Source organism: Perca flavescens, chromosome 1, assembly GCF_004354835.1.
Source record: "Perca flavescens isolate YP-PL-M2 chromosome 1, PFLA_1.0, whole genome shotgun sequence".
NCBI lineage: Eukaryota > Metazoa > Chordata > Actinopteri > Perciformes > Percidae > Perca > Perca flavescens.
In genome coordinates this window covers 30239605-30257259 of record NC_041331.1, presented here as the reverse complement: position 1 = coordinate 30257259, position 17655 = coordinate 30239605, and the positions used below count along the sequence as shown (strand labels likewise).

General features: G+C 39.1%; 2 protein-coding genes across 3 annotated transcripts; one reads left to right on the top strand and one right to left on the bottom strand.

Moving 5' to 3' along the window:
* Positions 1-1442: 1442 nt before the first annotated feature.
* Positions 1443-5105, top strand: LOC114553303 (uncharacterized). Its single transcript, XM_028574579.1, has 3 exons — positions 1443-1522; positions 2067-2206; positions 2393-5105. The coding sequence occupies exons 1-3, from the start codon at positions 1517-1519 to the stop codon at positions 5103-5105; spliced, it is 2859 nt and encodes a 952-aa protein (XP_028430380.1). The 5' UTR covers positions 1443-1516.
* Positions 5106-11344: 6239 nt separating this feature from the next.
* On the bottom strand, positions 11345-15078 carry LOC114553641 (membrane-spanning 4-domains subfamily A member 4D). 2 transcript variants are annotated; one of them, XM_028574958.1, is made up of 7 exons: positions 14789-15078; positions 13491-13868; positions 13161-13277; positions 12860-12916; positions 12575-12685; positions 11735-11848; positions 11345-11568 (listed from the first exon to the last, which is right to left on the bottom strand). In XM_028574958.1, the coding sequence occupies exons 2-7, from the start codon at positions 13611-13613 to the stop codon at positions 11521-11523; spliced, it is 570 nt and encodes a 189-aa protein (XP_028430759.1). In that variant the 5' UTR covers positions 13614-13868; positions 14789-15078; the 3' UTR covers positions 11345-11520. The 2 variants fall into 2 exon arrangements, with proteins under 2 accessions (XP_028430759.1, XP_028430750.1); XM_028574949.1 differs by having other exon boundaries at positions 13491-13613.
* Between the last annotated feature and the right edge of the window lie 2577 nt (positions 15079-17655).

Here is a 17655-nt window from a genome sequence, read left to right as displayed (position 1 = left end):
GGAAACCCTGTGTCCTTAGCATGCTGCTAGTACAGTATGTGAGCTATGTCACTAAGCATCAACATCATTTCTTTCATTGTGATTTTATTTATTAACATGGGGCATCCACAACTATGTACAGTGTAAGGCAAAATACTGGTACTATTCTATTCTTGTATCAAACATCACAACTGACTATGGTTGAGTCTGTTAAATTCATTTTACAGTAAACGAATTAGCCTTTTTCAATCTGTTCTGTCAGTGTTTTTGAATGGATAGCACACCTAAAAAAACACACCTTTTTTTTAAGTCATCTGTTATGTATTTTTATATACATACGTTTGCAAATATTATATACATATTTGTGATATATGTGATTGACATATTTTAAACATATGTTTTTTGGCAATGCAATTAGTTGTGTAATAGTTTATTATTAACTTGTAGTTAGTGCCACAGGACTCCTTGTTCCCTATGTGATGGTAGCATTTCCATTGCACAGTTGCAAGGGAAAATGTACTACTGACCAGTGGAGCGCTAGACATGTGGTGGTAACATTAGAGTGCTGTAGAGATTAAGAGGCGTGACAAGCACGTGTGGAAGGGTGGAGGAATGACTTAGTATAGCATAGTCAACAAAGCATCAGCCTGGGGGCTGGCAGTGGAGAAGTCTCCCTTTGTAGAATCAAAACACATAGAAATGTTCAGATACATCCCAGATTTCTTCTTCAATGCATCTGTGATGGCTTGTGTGTAACTCTAACAATGCAATTACAGACTCTAGCGGGATTCACAGTTGACAAATTAAGCCAGTTAAAGCTTTTGAGATCCGGTTTGAAATGTTATGTACTGCTTCGATAACTGTGGGTTCGGCGCTTACCCTTAAACTCCACAGTTCAAGGTTACTTTGTACCACAGACCATTTTGTAACTGACCATGACCTCTGACCTCCCTGCAACAGAAAGACAAAAGAGGGAGCTCCCAAAGAAAATCAAGTCAATTTTCTATTATTTCTCTTATTATTATTATTGTCATTATTATTATTATTATTATTATTATTATTATTATTACTACATAAGTATGAATGACAGGCATGTCTTGTACCAATTTCCTTCATGACAACTTTGAATTTACTGCATATTTGTGTACTTCAAAAATTACTTCCCTGATACCATCTTCTTGAGATGTGAAGAGAAATATTGGCTCTGTGTACTACAGTTCTGTTGTCTCCTGTTGGTTCTCTGTAGGCTGGTCTCAGTCCCCCTCCATAACGGGCCATGGAGATTGTGACGTTAGACGCCAGCGTTCCTTATAAGCACCTGTCCCTCCACGTCACACCAAGCTCCCAATATGAAAAGCGTGTGATTGTTTTCCGAATGAGACAGTGTGCTTAAATAGTAGACTGGGACTATATAGCCGGCATAGAGGTTCTTTCATCCGTACAACTGCAAGCAAGATCTGTGAGGACACTGCACACGAGAGCTTTACACTGCACACCACAGGATAGTGGCGGTTTGTTGCTCCTCTCCCAATATAACATGGAGGTAAGAGAATAATCATTTATACCTGATGTACATGTTCAAGTCTGTATTACTGCATTGACTACTATGACTTCCACTGATAAGTTAAAATAATCAAGTAACAGTTTGCTCAACATTGGGGTCGTAGCTTTTTGTTTTCAATTCTATAAGATGAAACATTTATTGACAAAATATGCATATTGAAAGTTTACATTTATTGTGTTGTTGATGTACTTAAACCACAAAGTAGTTATAGTAAACTGGTAATGGTATGATTTAAACTGTTTAGCATAAAAGAGAAAACTGCTTGTACACTCTGAGATGTAACTGATAGAAGATGTAGGTCAGTTATGTGCATTTGCCAGAAATAAGTACATAAGGTTTTAATCAGTAGTAGCATAAATTGCCTTGGAAAGTCTTAACACCTTCTTAAGGTTTCAGTGGCAAGCCATGGTGCATGTTATGACAGAGACAGTAAAGCAATAAGGGAAAGCACTAAAATCTGTTCACCCTCACAACACAGAAAGGACATACCCTAAGAATAGAGTTTGATTTTTTTACTCCCCAGGTGGCACCCTGTGTCCAGGAAGCTAATAGCCGTGCAGCATCACTGTTGGCAAGTCTGAACATCCAAAGAGGACGAGCTCAGTTCTGTGACTGTGTGGTCAGACAGAGACAGAACCTGAGTCAACTTCATCCTGCACACAGGTGAGCAACAGAAACAACAAACACACCAACAAGTACATATGCACAATATTAGAAATTGTTGTTTATATTGGTAGTTGTTTGTGTCATGGGGTTGGTGTGTGACTTTTAAAAAGCCTGTGACATTTGTCTGACATGATGTTCATGGTTCTATGGAGCATCACATTATCTAGTTGCTCTTTCCACCAGGTGTGTTCTGGCAGCTTCTAGTCCAGTGTTGGCATCTATCTTGTCCTCTTCTGGTGCCCTGGTGGAACTGCAGGCTCCATGTCTGTCTGACTCTGTACTGGCACTTCTTTTGGATTACATTTACACAGGGGCTTTGCCATACACTCACAGCCAGCGCCAGTATTATAATCTACTTGCTGCCGCCTGCCACTTGCAGATGAATGAACTGCAGGAGGCTCTGAAGGCTTGGCACCAGAATGCAGGTGATACAAATGCTTCTGCTGGAGCTAAGAATCAGCCATATAAAGACATTAACAATACTTATAGTACAACTGTGAACACTTTTAGTGAGCATCTGCCATTATCACTGGAGAGAGAGGATCATCAATATTCAGCCACTGTGGACACATGTGATGACTTAGATCCATGTAGAACTAGCAGTAAAAATGGTGCAAACCACTGTAGCAGAAAAGATGCAAGCACTATAAGCAATGCAAGTACCTGTAGTGTAAATACATGTGACTACAGGCAAGTAACTCATCTGACACCTGAGGATTTGATTCAAAATACCCCTTGCACCACCGAAGGGCATGTGGTATCTGGAGTGGACAAAGGTGAGGTGCAAAATGATCCGTTTCATTCAGCTTATTCAGATTGCATAGCGGAGGAGCTAGAGAAGACACACGAGGACAGGAGGAGCTTGACTTTACCGTGCACTGCTGAGGTTCAAGAGGAAGAGATGAGCAGAGCAGAGAAGAAGCAGCGACTGTGTTTAACAGTGAAAAGTAAAGCAGAGGAGAAGGAAACTAATAGAAAAGAGGAAGACAAGACTCAGACCTGTCTCTCAGCCTCCCACCTCAGGGAAAATGTTCCCCCTTCACAGTGCTCCTCCTCATCCTCTTCCTCATCCCCGCATCCGTGCTGTGGAGCAGTGCCTGTCATTCGTCACAGCAGTAGAGCAGCTATGCTCCATCTGGCAGAAGTGTCTCCAATGCCTCCTCACCATCCAGTATTCCAGGCCTCATGCAGCTCCAACAGGGCCCCTGACTCACCATCAGGAAGCACAGACAGTGACAGCATTGTTGAAGGTATTACCGCTACACACAAAAATCTCTATGGGGAACAGAATAATGATTACAGATACAAAAAAGAACACATTGGGACACAGAATTGGGATCAAAAGGATAGTTCAAATCAATCTCACATCCTAAAACAGGATTACGACAGCAGCAATACCGATCATTTCATAGGACAGAATGATGAACATATGAGCAATGGATTATCCCACATTACAGATCATACTCATCGCCATGCTTATTGTGATTCATTTCAGAATAAGAATCGCACAAAACATCTTAGAGATGATTTAGTGCCACAGAATGAGGAGAGCAGCAATTTCGTAAGAGGATTGCAGTATAAACCTGATATCAGTTTTGATGATTTTACCTCCAAAACTCCGCGACTGGATTGTTCTGATGATTGCCAAAATGTCTGGATGGCAACTGCAGCAGAGGAACAGTACATTCGCTCACAAGATACGAGCGCTGTAGTTTCACTTCCTGTACAGGACTCAAACACAGGAAGTGACTCTCACTGTGAAAATTTGTGTTCCCAGGGAGAAACAAAAGAGGAATACAGTTACTCAAGGTGTCCAGCTGGAACAGATAGACAGGACAGCCACTGTTACCTCTACGGACCCAAGGCGGATTGGTACACAAACTTGCATCGAGCTGAAAGGAGCACAAAAGATGCTGCCTCTAGCCAGCATGAACGTGACTCAGACAACAGAGACACACCTATGATGGACAAAAGACACAGTGTTGATGTTTGTCGGCCAGTCTCCACCACTCCAGAATCATGTTTGGATAGCGTCGCTGGTGGTCTCTCTGGCATTGAACACCGTACACCTGTGGAACTCGGAAAGATGTCAGGCACTGAGCTCACAGAGCCACCCTTAACTTTTACAATGTCTATGGCCCACAACACCACTGACCCTACTTACAGTGTTGTGCGCCCATCATACTGTGGACATCTTCAATATCACTGCCTACCACAAGAGGAAACTTACTTATCACACAGATACTCTGGTCGCAAACACTCCCACCCGAGCCACCCTGATCATTCAGACCAGTCCAGTGATGAGGGGGAGGTTGGTACCTTTGCCAGTCCAGGTTACAGTCCTCTGAGGCAGCAGTTTGCTACAGGAACTACAGACCAGATTCTACTGCTGGACATTAATGCCACACCTGCTGAGTTGCTAGTTGCTAATGCAATCCACCAAAAGGAAACATTTGGAAATGGGTTTGGGGATAATGTTAGAGAGCAATGGACTGAGGAAACATCTGTAGCATGTGTTGATACTAAATATCAGGTTGGAGAAACAAATGTTGAAGAAAGAAAATCTGTTGGTAAAGACCAAAGCAGGCCAGGAGCTGAGGTTATACATAAAGCTGAGGTTGAGGAGGGGGTTTCCAACCCTATAAATGGTCAGAGCCAAGCCCCTACCTTGGCAGTCTGTTCACCTACTGATGTGCAAGACTCTATACAATCCAAAATGTCATCTACCTTGTCTATCTGCATACCTTCTACCCTGGCAGCCAGTATGGCAACAAATCTATCAGTTCACCTGCCAAACCCTGTTCACCACCCTTTCAAGTGCTCTCTGTGCCACCGTGCCTTCAGCCAACGAGGCTCTCTAAATAGACACCCTTCACCTGCCCCCGCTGCCCTATGACCTTTTCACGCCAGTACCGTGTCACAGAGCACATGCGTGTTCACCAGCGGTGTGTCCTTGGGCGTGATCTTCAACAGCCCCCTGCTTCTTCAATTTGAAACAACAAGGAGAGGCCTCAAAATTGAAATGCATTGTCCTGTCATTAAAGGCCGGTACTATTCAAATGTTTTGGTTTGTTATAGTTCAGGATGATGAGAATTTTCTTTGATATTTTGCAAATATACGGAAGACAATTATTCAAATGAGATAAAGTCCTGACCTAATTTCAGAACGTGTTAATATCTTTGCACTCAAGGGTAACAATGGGAGTTAACAATCATAAAGCTGCAGTGCTATGACAATTGGCCATTCCAAATAACGAGTAAAAGGGAAAAGAGGCAAAAAAGTAAATAAATAAATTATTGAAAGTACCTATAATCAATATTTCGATGTTAGCCATGACACCACAGATGACTTTCACCCAACGCTTCCCTCACATCTACAGAGCTTTTAAATGTCTTTTCAGCTCTAAAAATCTACTACCTGCCCAGCAACATCAGACAAACAAAGTTAATTAATTAAGCAGCTACAGAGCCATTTCCATCTGAGACTGAATAAACGCTTAAAGCAGCTTGATTTAACTTTTTCTGTTTTTACATTAACAGTGTATGAAATGTGAAAACAATGTAACAATGTAAAAGGGGTTGCTCCTAGTGATGAACCTACAAAGAATTATCACCTGAATTTGCAGCTGCCCTTTATAGTGAGAACAAAGTTAACATGAGAATGCAATTTCTGAAGAAATTGCGGTGTGAATGCTGTATGTTGAAAGGCTGACGCTACACTGCTGATTGCTGACTTGAATTTTGTGAGAAGAAGGTAAAGTAGTGAGAATAGTTGAAAAAGTGGGAATGGTTTTAATAGTATGAATTACTTAGAAACGTTGAATAATACCCAAAATGTTTGAAAAGTGTGGCATGTTTTAATTGTTTTTTGTTGAAAAAGTGGGAATGGGTATAATTATTTTGAATGTCTTTGAAAAGTTGAATAATACCCAGAATGTTTGAAAGATGTGGAATATAATAATTTCATATTTTTAGTTAATTTTAAGATGAAGCGGAATTTGAATGAAGAAGCAGCTAAAGGAGAATGAATGAGTCTGAAAAGCCGGAAATATGTCATATTGGGTAATGTCAATCAACTGACACAGACACACGTACAAATGCACACACACACAAACACACACACACACACAGGGGTGGTGATGGCTCAGTGGATATGAAACATGCCTTTGGTGTGGGAGACCTGGGTTTGATTCCCACTGCGATACATCAACCAATGTGTCCCTGAGAAAGGCACTTAACCCCTAGTTGCTCCAGAGGCGTGTGACCTCTGACATAAAAAGTATCAGCTAAATCACATGTAATGTAATGTAACACTCACAGGCACTTACAAAAACACACACAGTAGGATGGTAAGATAGGAAAAGGAGAAGAAAAGGAGAGGAGAAGAAGAGTAAAGGAGGAGAGGAAGAAAGGAGAGGAGTAGTGGCACACCTTTGATAGTCCTGCTTTGAGCTCGGAAACCCTTACTCCTATTGCTTGAGGTTTAATACACACACACAGACAAAGAGACACACATACGCACACACACACACACACACACACAGACAGAGAGACACACACATACACACAACCAAACACAACCACACAGACAGAGATATAAACACAAACACAACCACGCACAACCAGACACACACAACCACACAAACAGTCACACATAGTCATTTAACAGCAACAGGTTAACATGTCAGGGATCAGATCACATGACCAACTGCAGTTAAAGGTTGCTATGACGACTCCTGTTTCAGAGAGTTCTTAAAAAAGTATGAATGGAAATTAAAAGTTGTATAAAACTCAGTTAATGAAAGATTAACCATAATGCTAAGGAATCATTTACCATCAGTATAGGAGAGGAAGGAGGCGGAGACGAGAAGGAGAGGAAGAGAGAAAGAAAGGAAAGGAGTTACACACACTCACACAAACAGACAAAAACACAGGAAGAAAGGAAGAGGAAGAAATGAGAGGAAGAGAAAGAGGAGAGGAGTAGAGAAAGAAGAGAGGAAGAGGGGAGGAAAAAGGAGAAGGTGGTGTTTTTGTAAGCTAACAAAATGTGATGATGGACTAACTGACCAACTGACTGACTCTGATAACTGACCTCAGGGCTCAACACCAGAAGCTGTTGTCACAGAGACTAGGAACAGTAACTTCACAGCATTGGTCAACATGTCAGGGATCAGGTCACATGACAACTGCAGTTAAAGGTTGCTATGGCGACTCTTGTCTCAGAGAGGCCTTCTCACGGAAAGGAGGCTCTAATGCACCTTTGATAGTCTTGCTCCTAGCTCAAAAACCCTAACTCCTATCTCTTTATGTTTAATACTGTGAGAGACATAACACCCTGCTGATCATCCTGTCCAATAATGGTGTGTGTGGTGTAAGAAATGTGAGGACAGCAGCTGTCTGAAAAGGGTCTGTTTCTCTTCTCCTCCTGGCATCTCTGGTAGGATTTAGTACAGGAGGCAGTGCGGCAGTTGGTGGAGATGGCTTCACTTGGAAGCTTGTTGTGACTCATGTGAAAGTCAGATTGCCTTCCTGAGCACATCGTTAGAAAGGGCACAAGATTTACTTCATTTTGATATAAAAGTTATGTATGGAGAGTTAAAACTGTGGATGGTATCGCGAGGTAAAGAAAATCTAGCTTCTGCCTCTTTCCACTCAGTTGTAAGGGTCAGTGTCAGGGTCAGTTGGGCCCTGCCCTCTGAGTCCGAACATTCCATCCCATACACACCAATGTAAAAATGGCAGAAAGACATTAGTTCTAAGCCTCAATGAAGACAGATTATTTTAAAAAGTACTAATGGGATTTGAAAGTTGAATACCAACACTGAATGTATGAAAGATGGGGAACGTTTTAAAGTTTGAATGGAGTTTCTTGGTGAATGTATGAATGAGTAGCTAGCAGTTGAAAATGTATGAAAATGTGTCAACTTTGAACATTTTGTCCATCCGCTTTAATGGGGAAAAAATGTCCGCTAAACGTTGAAAATCTCGGAAATTATAAATGTTATGAATAATAAAAATAGTAGCACACCATTCTGAATCAAGCCGAACGTTTTGCTGTATGAATGAAGTTTCTATGTTGAAAAATGTGGAAGGAGTTAATGAGCAAAAAAACAGCGGAAGAAATAAATAAATTTTAGTGGTGTAGAATATAGATGTGAATGCCTCCAGCATTCACACCAATAATATTTCCAAGAAGTTGGGACCAAAAACAGAGCAAAAAGATAGTGAATGTTGGACTCACAATCTCCAGCTAATAGACATGTCAATGTTGTGTTCACAACTTGTTTCCGTTGCATCCCAGTGGCCAAAAAATCTGTTATTGAGGTTTAACTTGCTCCTTATCCGCCTGTGTAAATAAGCAAAAGTTTGCTAACAAGTTAGCCATATGGTATAACATGAAAGGTGGTGCTATTTGATTGTATTCACAGCTTGTTTTCACAGCCCTCAAGTGAAAAGAAATCTGTTAAAAATTATGTAATTCTGAGTGTTGATTTAGTCCCCTCTCTTACTGTAGACTGCAGCAGGAGAGGTACAAACAGCGATACAAAGATCCCTAATTTTGAGGCACCGGCCTAAACAAAACTTTGCAAAGTTATGACCAGAGTCACTTCACCGGCAGTGTCCTCATTTATGATCATAGTGGCCTGAGGGTAGATGCTCCTCCTGACCCTCTGAGTGCTAACATCTAGCTTTTTGGGACCAGGCTATTTCCTAGAACAAAAGCATTTATTCCTAAAGTTACATCGCTGATGCTTAAAGTGTTTGAGTTTGCTAAAATATAACATCTCCAGTCTCTCTTTCTTCATCTTCTATCTTTGGCAGACAACAAACTATTAGAAATGACTTACTTTTGTGTTGCATCTTGAAGAGTTACAAAGGTTTTGTAAAACAGTTGCCTCTCACGTATCATTATTGTGACTCATATTCCCTGTTTGGACTATGTACAGAATGTCAAATTCTTTGTTTTTATATAATAATGTAATGTTGTGATACTCAAATAAGGAACATTTAGCAGAGTTTTCATTCCTTTATTTATGCATGTCATTTGTTCCTTTGTTCATGGGATGTGTGTAATCTAGAAGAGATTCAAATTAGAGATTATTTACAGCTGCTGATATATAGTTTTGTCTGATTTGTGTATATGATGGAATGAATCATGTTTTTGATCAACGTTTTTGTTTTTCCAGTTTGCAGATTTTCACGACAACACTTAAACATTACAAATACAATCTGAACCACCTGTAACACAATGAACTTCATACGTGTTGGATTTGTTATGTCATTCAGTATTCAACATTTTATTCATCAACACTGTTCCCACTTCTGATCCTTGTGTACACATTTTTAAGACATTACAATATTTTTTACATATTCTTAGGTGTAGCCTGTTTTCCCTTTGTTTTGGTAAATTGATCCAAAATCAAAAAGTAAACCAAAATGCTTTTTGCAAATGTATGGTGACAGTTACACAGGAAGGGTTCAAACATGCCATGTTTTGAATAACATCACACTCCCTGTTCATATCACAACATGTACTGTATAAGTGATATGGATGTCTCACATGCTCTCTTCTGTAAGTAATGACAGTATGCTGGGTGTCATAGTTTTTTGTATTTAATTGCTGCTGGAACATGAGCTGACATTATAAACATGTTTAAAAATAAAGTGTCATGGGCAGCCATGAAGTTCTGTGCATGTTCTGTCTTGTCTATGCCAAATGTCTTCTGTAAAGGACAGGAAGGTGCTCTGACAGTCTTCGTCTGTATTTAACAATTTAGATAGTAAAACCATAGAGACAACAACAGTTTACAAGAGGTGACATGTTTGTGGCTAAAGTTGTTGACATTACATTTTCATGTTGACGTTCCAACTCTGTTTTTTTTTTAATAAAACACTCTCTTTTAATAAAATGTTCCAGAATTACCTTTGGCTGTGTGTTTCCATTTGGTCATAATGTAGTTCTATCGATGCCAACCATTAATAAATACTCATATTCTAATAAGATGTCATGTCTGCCGTTCTAAAAATGAATTAGCATCAATGAAGAATCAAGGTTTCTCATGGTTGTGGAGTTAGGTCTATTGATGTGCTGAGCCATGAACTTTTTAAGTTCATTGGTCAATATCTTCAAAACGCAATGAGATATCAACAACAGCTTTTGATGACATTAGATCCACAGAAAATATGGTACTTCAAACCTATGATTAGGGAGTTCAAATCAAAATGAAGGGAAAAACTAGTCCTAAAGTCCTTTAATTATAGCGGCCCCATCGGGCTGATTGTGGTCATATTTCATCTTGTCTCGCTTTGCCCCTATGGCTTTGCCAAACTCTCCTCCAAAGCGCGCTGAAGGAGGGTCTGGCTACTTAACATAGCATTTGGGGATGGGAGGAAAAAGGTGCTCTGGTTTATTGCCATTCCTTTAAACCAATCAGAATCGTCATGGGCAGTGCTAAACTCTGCTTTGAGCCGCTGCAAAATAGTCGTGTGAGAGAAAACTCAGATTGGACAGATAGTCTAGCTAGCTGTCTCAATTTACCCTGCAGAGATCTGAGGAGCAGTCAACAATAGTCCTCATAAATCCACCGAATTTAAAATTCCAACATAAAGAAAGCGGAAGGAAATGGAAAATACATGCATCCGGTGGAATTTCCTGCGGCACCGCAGCAATCCCGGAAGTGGAACGTCAAGGATATAGACTATATTTCATATAACAAATTCCAATCATTGGTGAAAATGTCATGTGTTTATGATGTACCATCTCATGGAATTTTGCACAAACATTTCTAAATAAAAAATCAGCACAAAAAAATAGGGTTTCAGCCTTTTGGGCTTGAACCATTAAGGTCATGCTGGCAAAGAATAAAAGCCTTTCAACCCCAAAGTTGTTCTTATTATTGTAATATGACTAATCTATCAAGCATTAGTAAATGATCTATGAACTTTCCTTTCTACAGGGGGTGCCTTATCCAATCAGCCAATGCCAGACTGCAGAGTAAGAAGCAGCTAATTGTCTACGCAATGGGGAAAGTTCAATGCCATCTTCCTGTTGAATCTGGTGGCAAACGTTCAAAAAAGGGAAATATAATGCTCACGTGGTGCTGGAAGTAGTAATAGATCACAGAAACACCACAAGACAATACATATAGTTATATTCATATTATCTGTATTGAATTGATATACAACATCAAAAAATGCTAGTTACCAGTGGTCAGTAGTTAGAAATTATATATGTTGGGCTATGTTTGGTGTGCTTTATATTTCTTCACTCTGCTCAATTTATCACACTTTAGATCTTCCTCATGTGCTTGTTATTCAACTGGTGTTTCAGCCGGTGTAGTAGTCATCACTACAATGGCCTAAAGAGAAGAGAAAGAAGAGAACATTAATGCTTGACTTAACTGATGCTTACTCACCTTGCAATTTTTCTTTGTAAATATTGTGAGACATTCTCTTGGGTGTGGGACATGTGCAGCTCTGTGCACAGTCTGTAATGTGTGCAAAGTAGTTTTAATGTTTTTTTACCTGGCTCTTGGTGGAACGCAGGGCAGCCCCAGCCAGACATGACATTACAATGAAAATAATTACTCCCACAATAGTGTGAACCAGGAAGATCACTTCCATAGACATTTCCATGTGCTGGAAAAACACACGTTCACACATGAGAAATGCAGAAAGAAACACAACTGATATCCATGCTGTGGTGTGGACCAAATTGAAATGTATTACACCTAGTTATACATTTTTGGTCAAAATGTAGGGATGACCAGAGTGTTTATTATTAAGCCCATTATTGAGATTTTTTGTGTTCATTCTGCTTTCTGTATTTCAGTTCCTTTTTTTAAATTTAATTACAGCTATTTTTTTTTCACCCAAAAAATATTCGTTTTCATTTCATAACACCACTTTTAATCCCAAAGTCTCTGTCTGTCAATCAAGCCAAACAGGGCAGAGCAGGTTATGTAACTGCCTCTGCAGAAGTGTGATGTGTGATGGAAATTGGTTTCTGCAATCAAACAGTCATTGGGAAATTCATATTGTTTTTTATTTATTTTAAGTCTTATTTATTTTATTAATATCAAACACTTTGGGACTCTGTTAATAATGACAACTTAATAAATAATTGAGATAAAGGCGTGATGCCAATCCTGGATATATTTGTCAGTCTTCAAGAGTCACAAAATCTGAAAAGCTGACCATATGAGGCTGTGGTTTTTATTTGATACCAAAATACACAAAGTGTATGTTGTTTGTAAGATTGTTCAATATCATATAAAAACTAAAACGTTCTTTAGATTTGGGATCAATACGTTAATGGATGCAACCAGCAACAAATCAAAAATTGATAAAAGAAATAATAATCACCTTATTTGACGTGTTGTGGTAGTTGTATCTATCTAAGGTGGGCAATGTGCCCAGGAGAGCCCAACATATCCCCAGTATGGTCACAATACTCAGAGCCAACGAAATGGTTACCTAGATGTAGACACCAATAAAGATGAAGGACAAACAGACAGTAAAAGTTGTAAAAGTTAATACAGTATATGGACAACATTTGTTTATTTACAATATTTGCAGGCCTCTCTTGATCCTCTATATAGATTGTTCTAACTTGCCAGTATTGCTTCAAAATATGACAATAGAGCTTACTGTTTTCTTTGTTGGGCTGTGCTCTGTCAGAATATACACAATCCCAGATATGATGAACTACAAGGAGAAAGAAAAAAGCTGTTTTTATTGTATCCCTTAAATGTTTTTGGGTGCATTAGTTTGTAATTATTAAATATGTTGTGTAAAACACAGCCTATCGTTGGGGCTTAACTACTGAAGGGAATTCAAATTAATATCAGCCCTTGAGCTGTCAAAACTAGATTTGTGTTAGTTTCTGTTTGGTAAATAAATGATTCTATAAGCTGCTAAGATCCACTGATGTATCTCTTGTTGTACCAACCAGTATTCCCATTGCGAAGCCAGGCTGGATGGCTGTCCATGTGAATGAACTAAAGTACTCTGGTATGATCGCTAGGGAAACGATGAAGAAAGACGAGCCCATGACCAGCACGATGATCTAAGAGAAAATAACTTCAATCATCATCTCATCACCTCTGTTTTATTTGAATATGTATTGTCTGTAACACAGACTCATTAGGCCTGATTCTTAAATCTTTGACTTTGCAAAATACTGTGTTACATCATAATCAATAAGTATTTGAGCGTTGTTTGAGCATGTGTGTGTGTGTGTGTGTGTGTGTGTGTGTGTGTGTGTGTGTGTGTGTCTCACGCCAATAATCTTGGGTTGCCCCTTCAAGAAGCGGTGTAAAGGTTTGCTGCCCCCCACTGTGGTGCTTTGAAGACTTGCATTATTTCCACCTGGTTCACTCACACAGTAGAGCTCAGCAGACATCTTGGGGACAAATAGATTGAAAATATTAATACGTAGGGAGTCAAGTATGACTGACTTATATTCATGATTTATATTCTGCCAATCGATTCTGGTTCTTATCCATGATTTAGGGAAATGCTTCTTCAGGCAGATGATACTTCCTCCCTGGGAAGGAGCTATATTTTATGGTCAGGGCCCCTGACGCTATGGGCCCCTGTGCCTGTGCCCAGTAGGCCCGTTCAGTAACCCATCCATGGGCATTAAGAGACATGAAACCTGAAATGTAAATGAAAGTGCAATAAATCCAAGAATTTGCTGATGAAAGGGACTTTCAGGAATCGATAAGCAGTACTGAAAAGCATGTTTCTTTAAGTGACAAATTTGATTTGTATTTATAATTTGAAGCAGCAAGATCTGCTCTCAACCCTAATATAAATCAAATTGGGTACACTATCTGTTTTATTCATATTTTAATTGCCTACATTTAAATCAGACTGTTTAGTTTAAAAATACATTACCTTTCTTTATGCATAAATTGCATAGTCCAATGTCAAAATCACAAAAGTCACACACGTATGTTACTGATTTAAAAAGCATTCAACAACAACCACCTCCATGAAGCTCTGACAGCAGGCCAATGTCTAAGACTCATGGGATGTGTCGTTGAACAAAATATACGTCATGTTTAATCTTTAAAAAAAAAAAATACATTTAAAATAACAACGTGTTGAAAATTTAACTTTCTAGTGCAGCAGTAGATACGCATTAGAACAACGACAAAATACCCCCAGAAACATAGTTCAAGCTTAACACCTACGGTCGGAGTAGATGTAGACAGCGCACAACATGCTAGCGTAACAGGGAAAGGTTTGGGATTTAGGCGGTCTGCCTAGCTGTATGTTAGATATCTCCAACAAGTCGGACTAATGTTGACATCAAGCAAAGCTGATAATCACGTAAGTTAGGCCTAGTAAGTAAACAACACACATTTGTTTCGAAAGAAGCAAGTTTGTCCTCCACTCCTCTGAAGTTGCAGAGATGAAAACGTTTTGTAGTAGTAGCCTAATACGATGTGAATTTGAACTGATTTCTTACATAATAATGTAACGTGGACAAGAGTTTTATTTAAGTGTCAAATCCCAGACCCATTTGTTACGAACAACAACATCTGTTAGAGAACAAAATGAGAAACAGACCTTGTGTAGTCCCGCGGTCGCTGCTGTAGTTCAGTCTTGTAAAGACCCACATCACGTTCACATATGGAGCAGCCGAGCAGCGTGAAGGGGAATTGATAAACGATCTGTTCAGTTTGAACACAACCAGTAATCTATTTATGGGCTTGTTGTAATTCGTGATTTATAGGGTTTACAATTTTTTTTCTTGTAGATTAACTTCATTTGCTGTATTGTTCTAGAGGACATAAATAATATAAAATCTGACTGTTAGTAATTGTTTAGCCTTGCAGAGTGATTCGCTGCGGTGAATCACAGCGTGAAATGGAGATGGAAATGGAGATGGAGTTCTTAATCAGCAGATTCGTAATATTCGGCTGCCGAATATTACGAATCTGCTGATTCAAGCCATTTCAGTTTAATTCAGTTCAGTTAAAATAAAATTTAGTAATGGCCTATTTGGGGCTGCCTTTAGCTTACCCAGTAAGAGTGTTCGCCCCATGTTGGCTGAGTCCTGCAGCAGCGTGGGTTGAATCCGACCTGCTGCCCTTTGCTGCGTGTCATCCCACTTTCATGTATATCCACTGTCACTACTTAGTAAAGGGAAAAAGCCCCAAAAAATAATATAAAAAAACCCAAAATAAGGTAATGGCCTATTTGATCCCTCCACTATTTCTAAATTAAGCTTTGCATGATCGCTCAAATGCGGATTATTATGTAGGCCTAAGGTAACAATCTAGCTAGCTGTCTGGATTCACCCTGCAGAGATCTGAGTTTAAAATGCCAACACAAAGAAACCGGAAGGCCTAAATCAGGGACATCTGGCGGAATTCCCAGCGGCACCTGATGAATGTCTGAGACAACTGATGCTGTTGTTTTTCGTGTTTCAATCAAGCTGTCCCTTTATGTTTACTTTTACACACAACCTAAAATGATTTGTACTATATTAAGTAAGTAGTTAACCGTTAGTAGTATCCAGTGCTGCATTTTGTAGAATAGAAAAGAAACTCTGTTAATTACAGTGGGGGACATCTTTTATAGAAACAAAAAACCAACAACATGAGCAACTCTTGCTTTACCAGTACAAAAATGTTCGATTCCCAAAAGCGAGCCACAATTTCCTTTACTCGTATGTGTGTGTGTGTGTGTGTGTGTGTGTGTGTGTGTGTGTGCGCGCGTACTTGTGTGTGTGGGGTTGACCCATTCACATAGGAAAAGGAGAAGTAAAAGGATTGTGAAGAAATAGTTTGAGAGAGAAGGAAAGAGAGACACGGTTTCCTTTGTTTCCAAATCTGCACAGCTGTATGCTTTTGTGGTTTTGCTCTATCCATAAAATAGAATTGTGGTAAAAAGGGCAGAGTGGAAAGAAAAGATATATGTGAAGTCTTTTAATAAAACAAGTCAAGAAAGATTCAGTGTTTCTTTCTGCATTCAAAATTGCACATTAATAAAAGTACAAACGCACTAGCAACAAAGTATAGTAACAAAAGTGAAAAAAATACTCATGCAGAATGGAAGTGTAAACAAGAAGTATAACACAAAGTAGCAATCACCATTGAGTTTATTGAAAAATGTGTCCATTGTACAGATTTATTCAAACTACGTTGTTAACAATAGCTTGCACTGCACACTGCGGCTTCATAGTGCCTTAAACATAATCTTTAAACAAACTGGAACAAGATCCATGTCAACACAGGGACAGACTGCATAACTGGTCAAGAGTTTTACTGGATCTTTCACAGAAAGAATCAGATGATAATCATTAAACAGATTATTTACTTTAAATTTGGGAAGAGCATTGTGTACATTGAGAAGAAAAACCATCTCTTACTTTTGACTTCCACATTTCATTGTACAATTAGAAGATCTTTATGCTATAATTACAAGACTACAAGGCAGAAGGGTCTTTCCGGCATCAAATTAAGTGACCTCACACAGATCAGAGTGTGCTTTTGGCTTAAATAATTACAAGTGTACATGTCCGTGCATGTTTGACCATACAAATAACTAATAAATACTGAAGCAATGTACTTCCATACAAAGGTGACAAGACAGTGATTATTACATCCACGTAAATATGCATCTATAGCATTACCACAGCATGCGTCCTCTGCCTCTTTTTCCTCTTACGCAACTTACTGTTACCCAAAAGAAATGTGAACATCGACAGTTTTAGATTAAAGGTTAGTTCCTCATTAGTTTTCTTTTAGTCAAAGTCAATCACAGTACAGCATCAGACATTTCTATCCTATGCATTAAGATAATATAGCAGTATAACAGACTCAGACACATTCAATCAGGGGGCTCATTAAAAGTATTCTGGCATGTAGAAAGTTTGGTTAATTACTTTGACAATTACTTTTCTGAAATGATTAAAACTCTGGAGGGATGTAGCAACATAATTCCACTCCCCCCCCCCCCCTTTTCTTGAAGCTGTCAGGCATTCAAAGCTGCAAAAATAAAAAAAACAATTATCCAATTGTGTTTTAACATGAACTTTGTCGATAATAATGACACGCCAAATGAAACAAAATGACATTAACGGCTGACATCAGGAAAGAGTCAAGTAATCCATCTAATAGCTGTCCTAAAATACTGCATGTTGATCTCTTGCTTTAGTGGTCACATGCTGAAACTGCCGCCTCTCAGTGCAGTGGGAGGCGGCTGGTTTGAGAAGAGGTTCATAATAAAGCTTAAAATGGCTGTAAGTGTGTTTGAATGAGCACCAGTAACACAGTATTACACAATATATCAGCTCTCAATAGATTAGCAGTGCTTTTTTTAGTTGACAGTGCTCTTTTTAGTTGACTTCATATGGTCACAAAAAATGAATGTTTTCATTATTTACAGTGGTTTCCTCCATTTTAAGTTAGACATGTAGTAAAAATAAA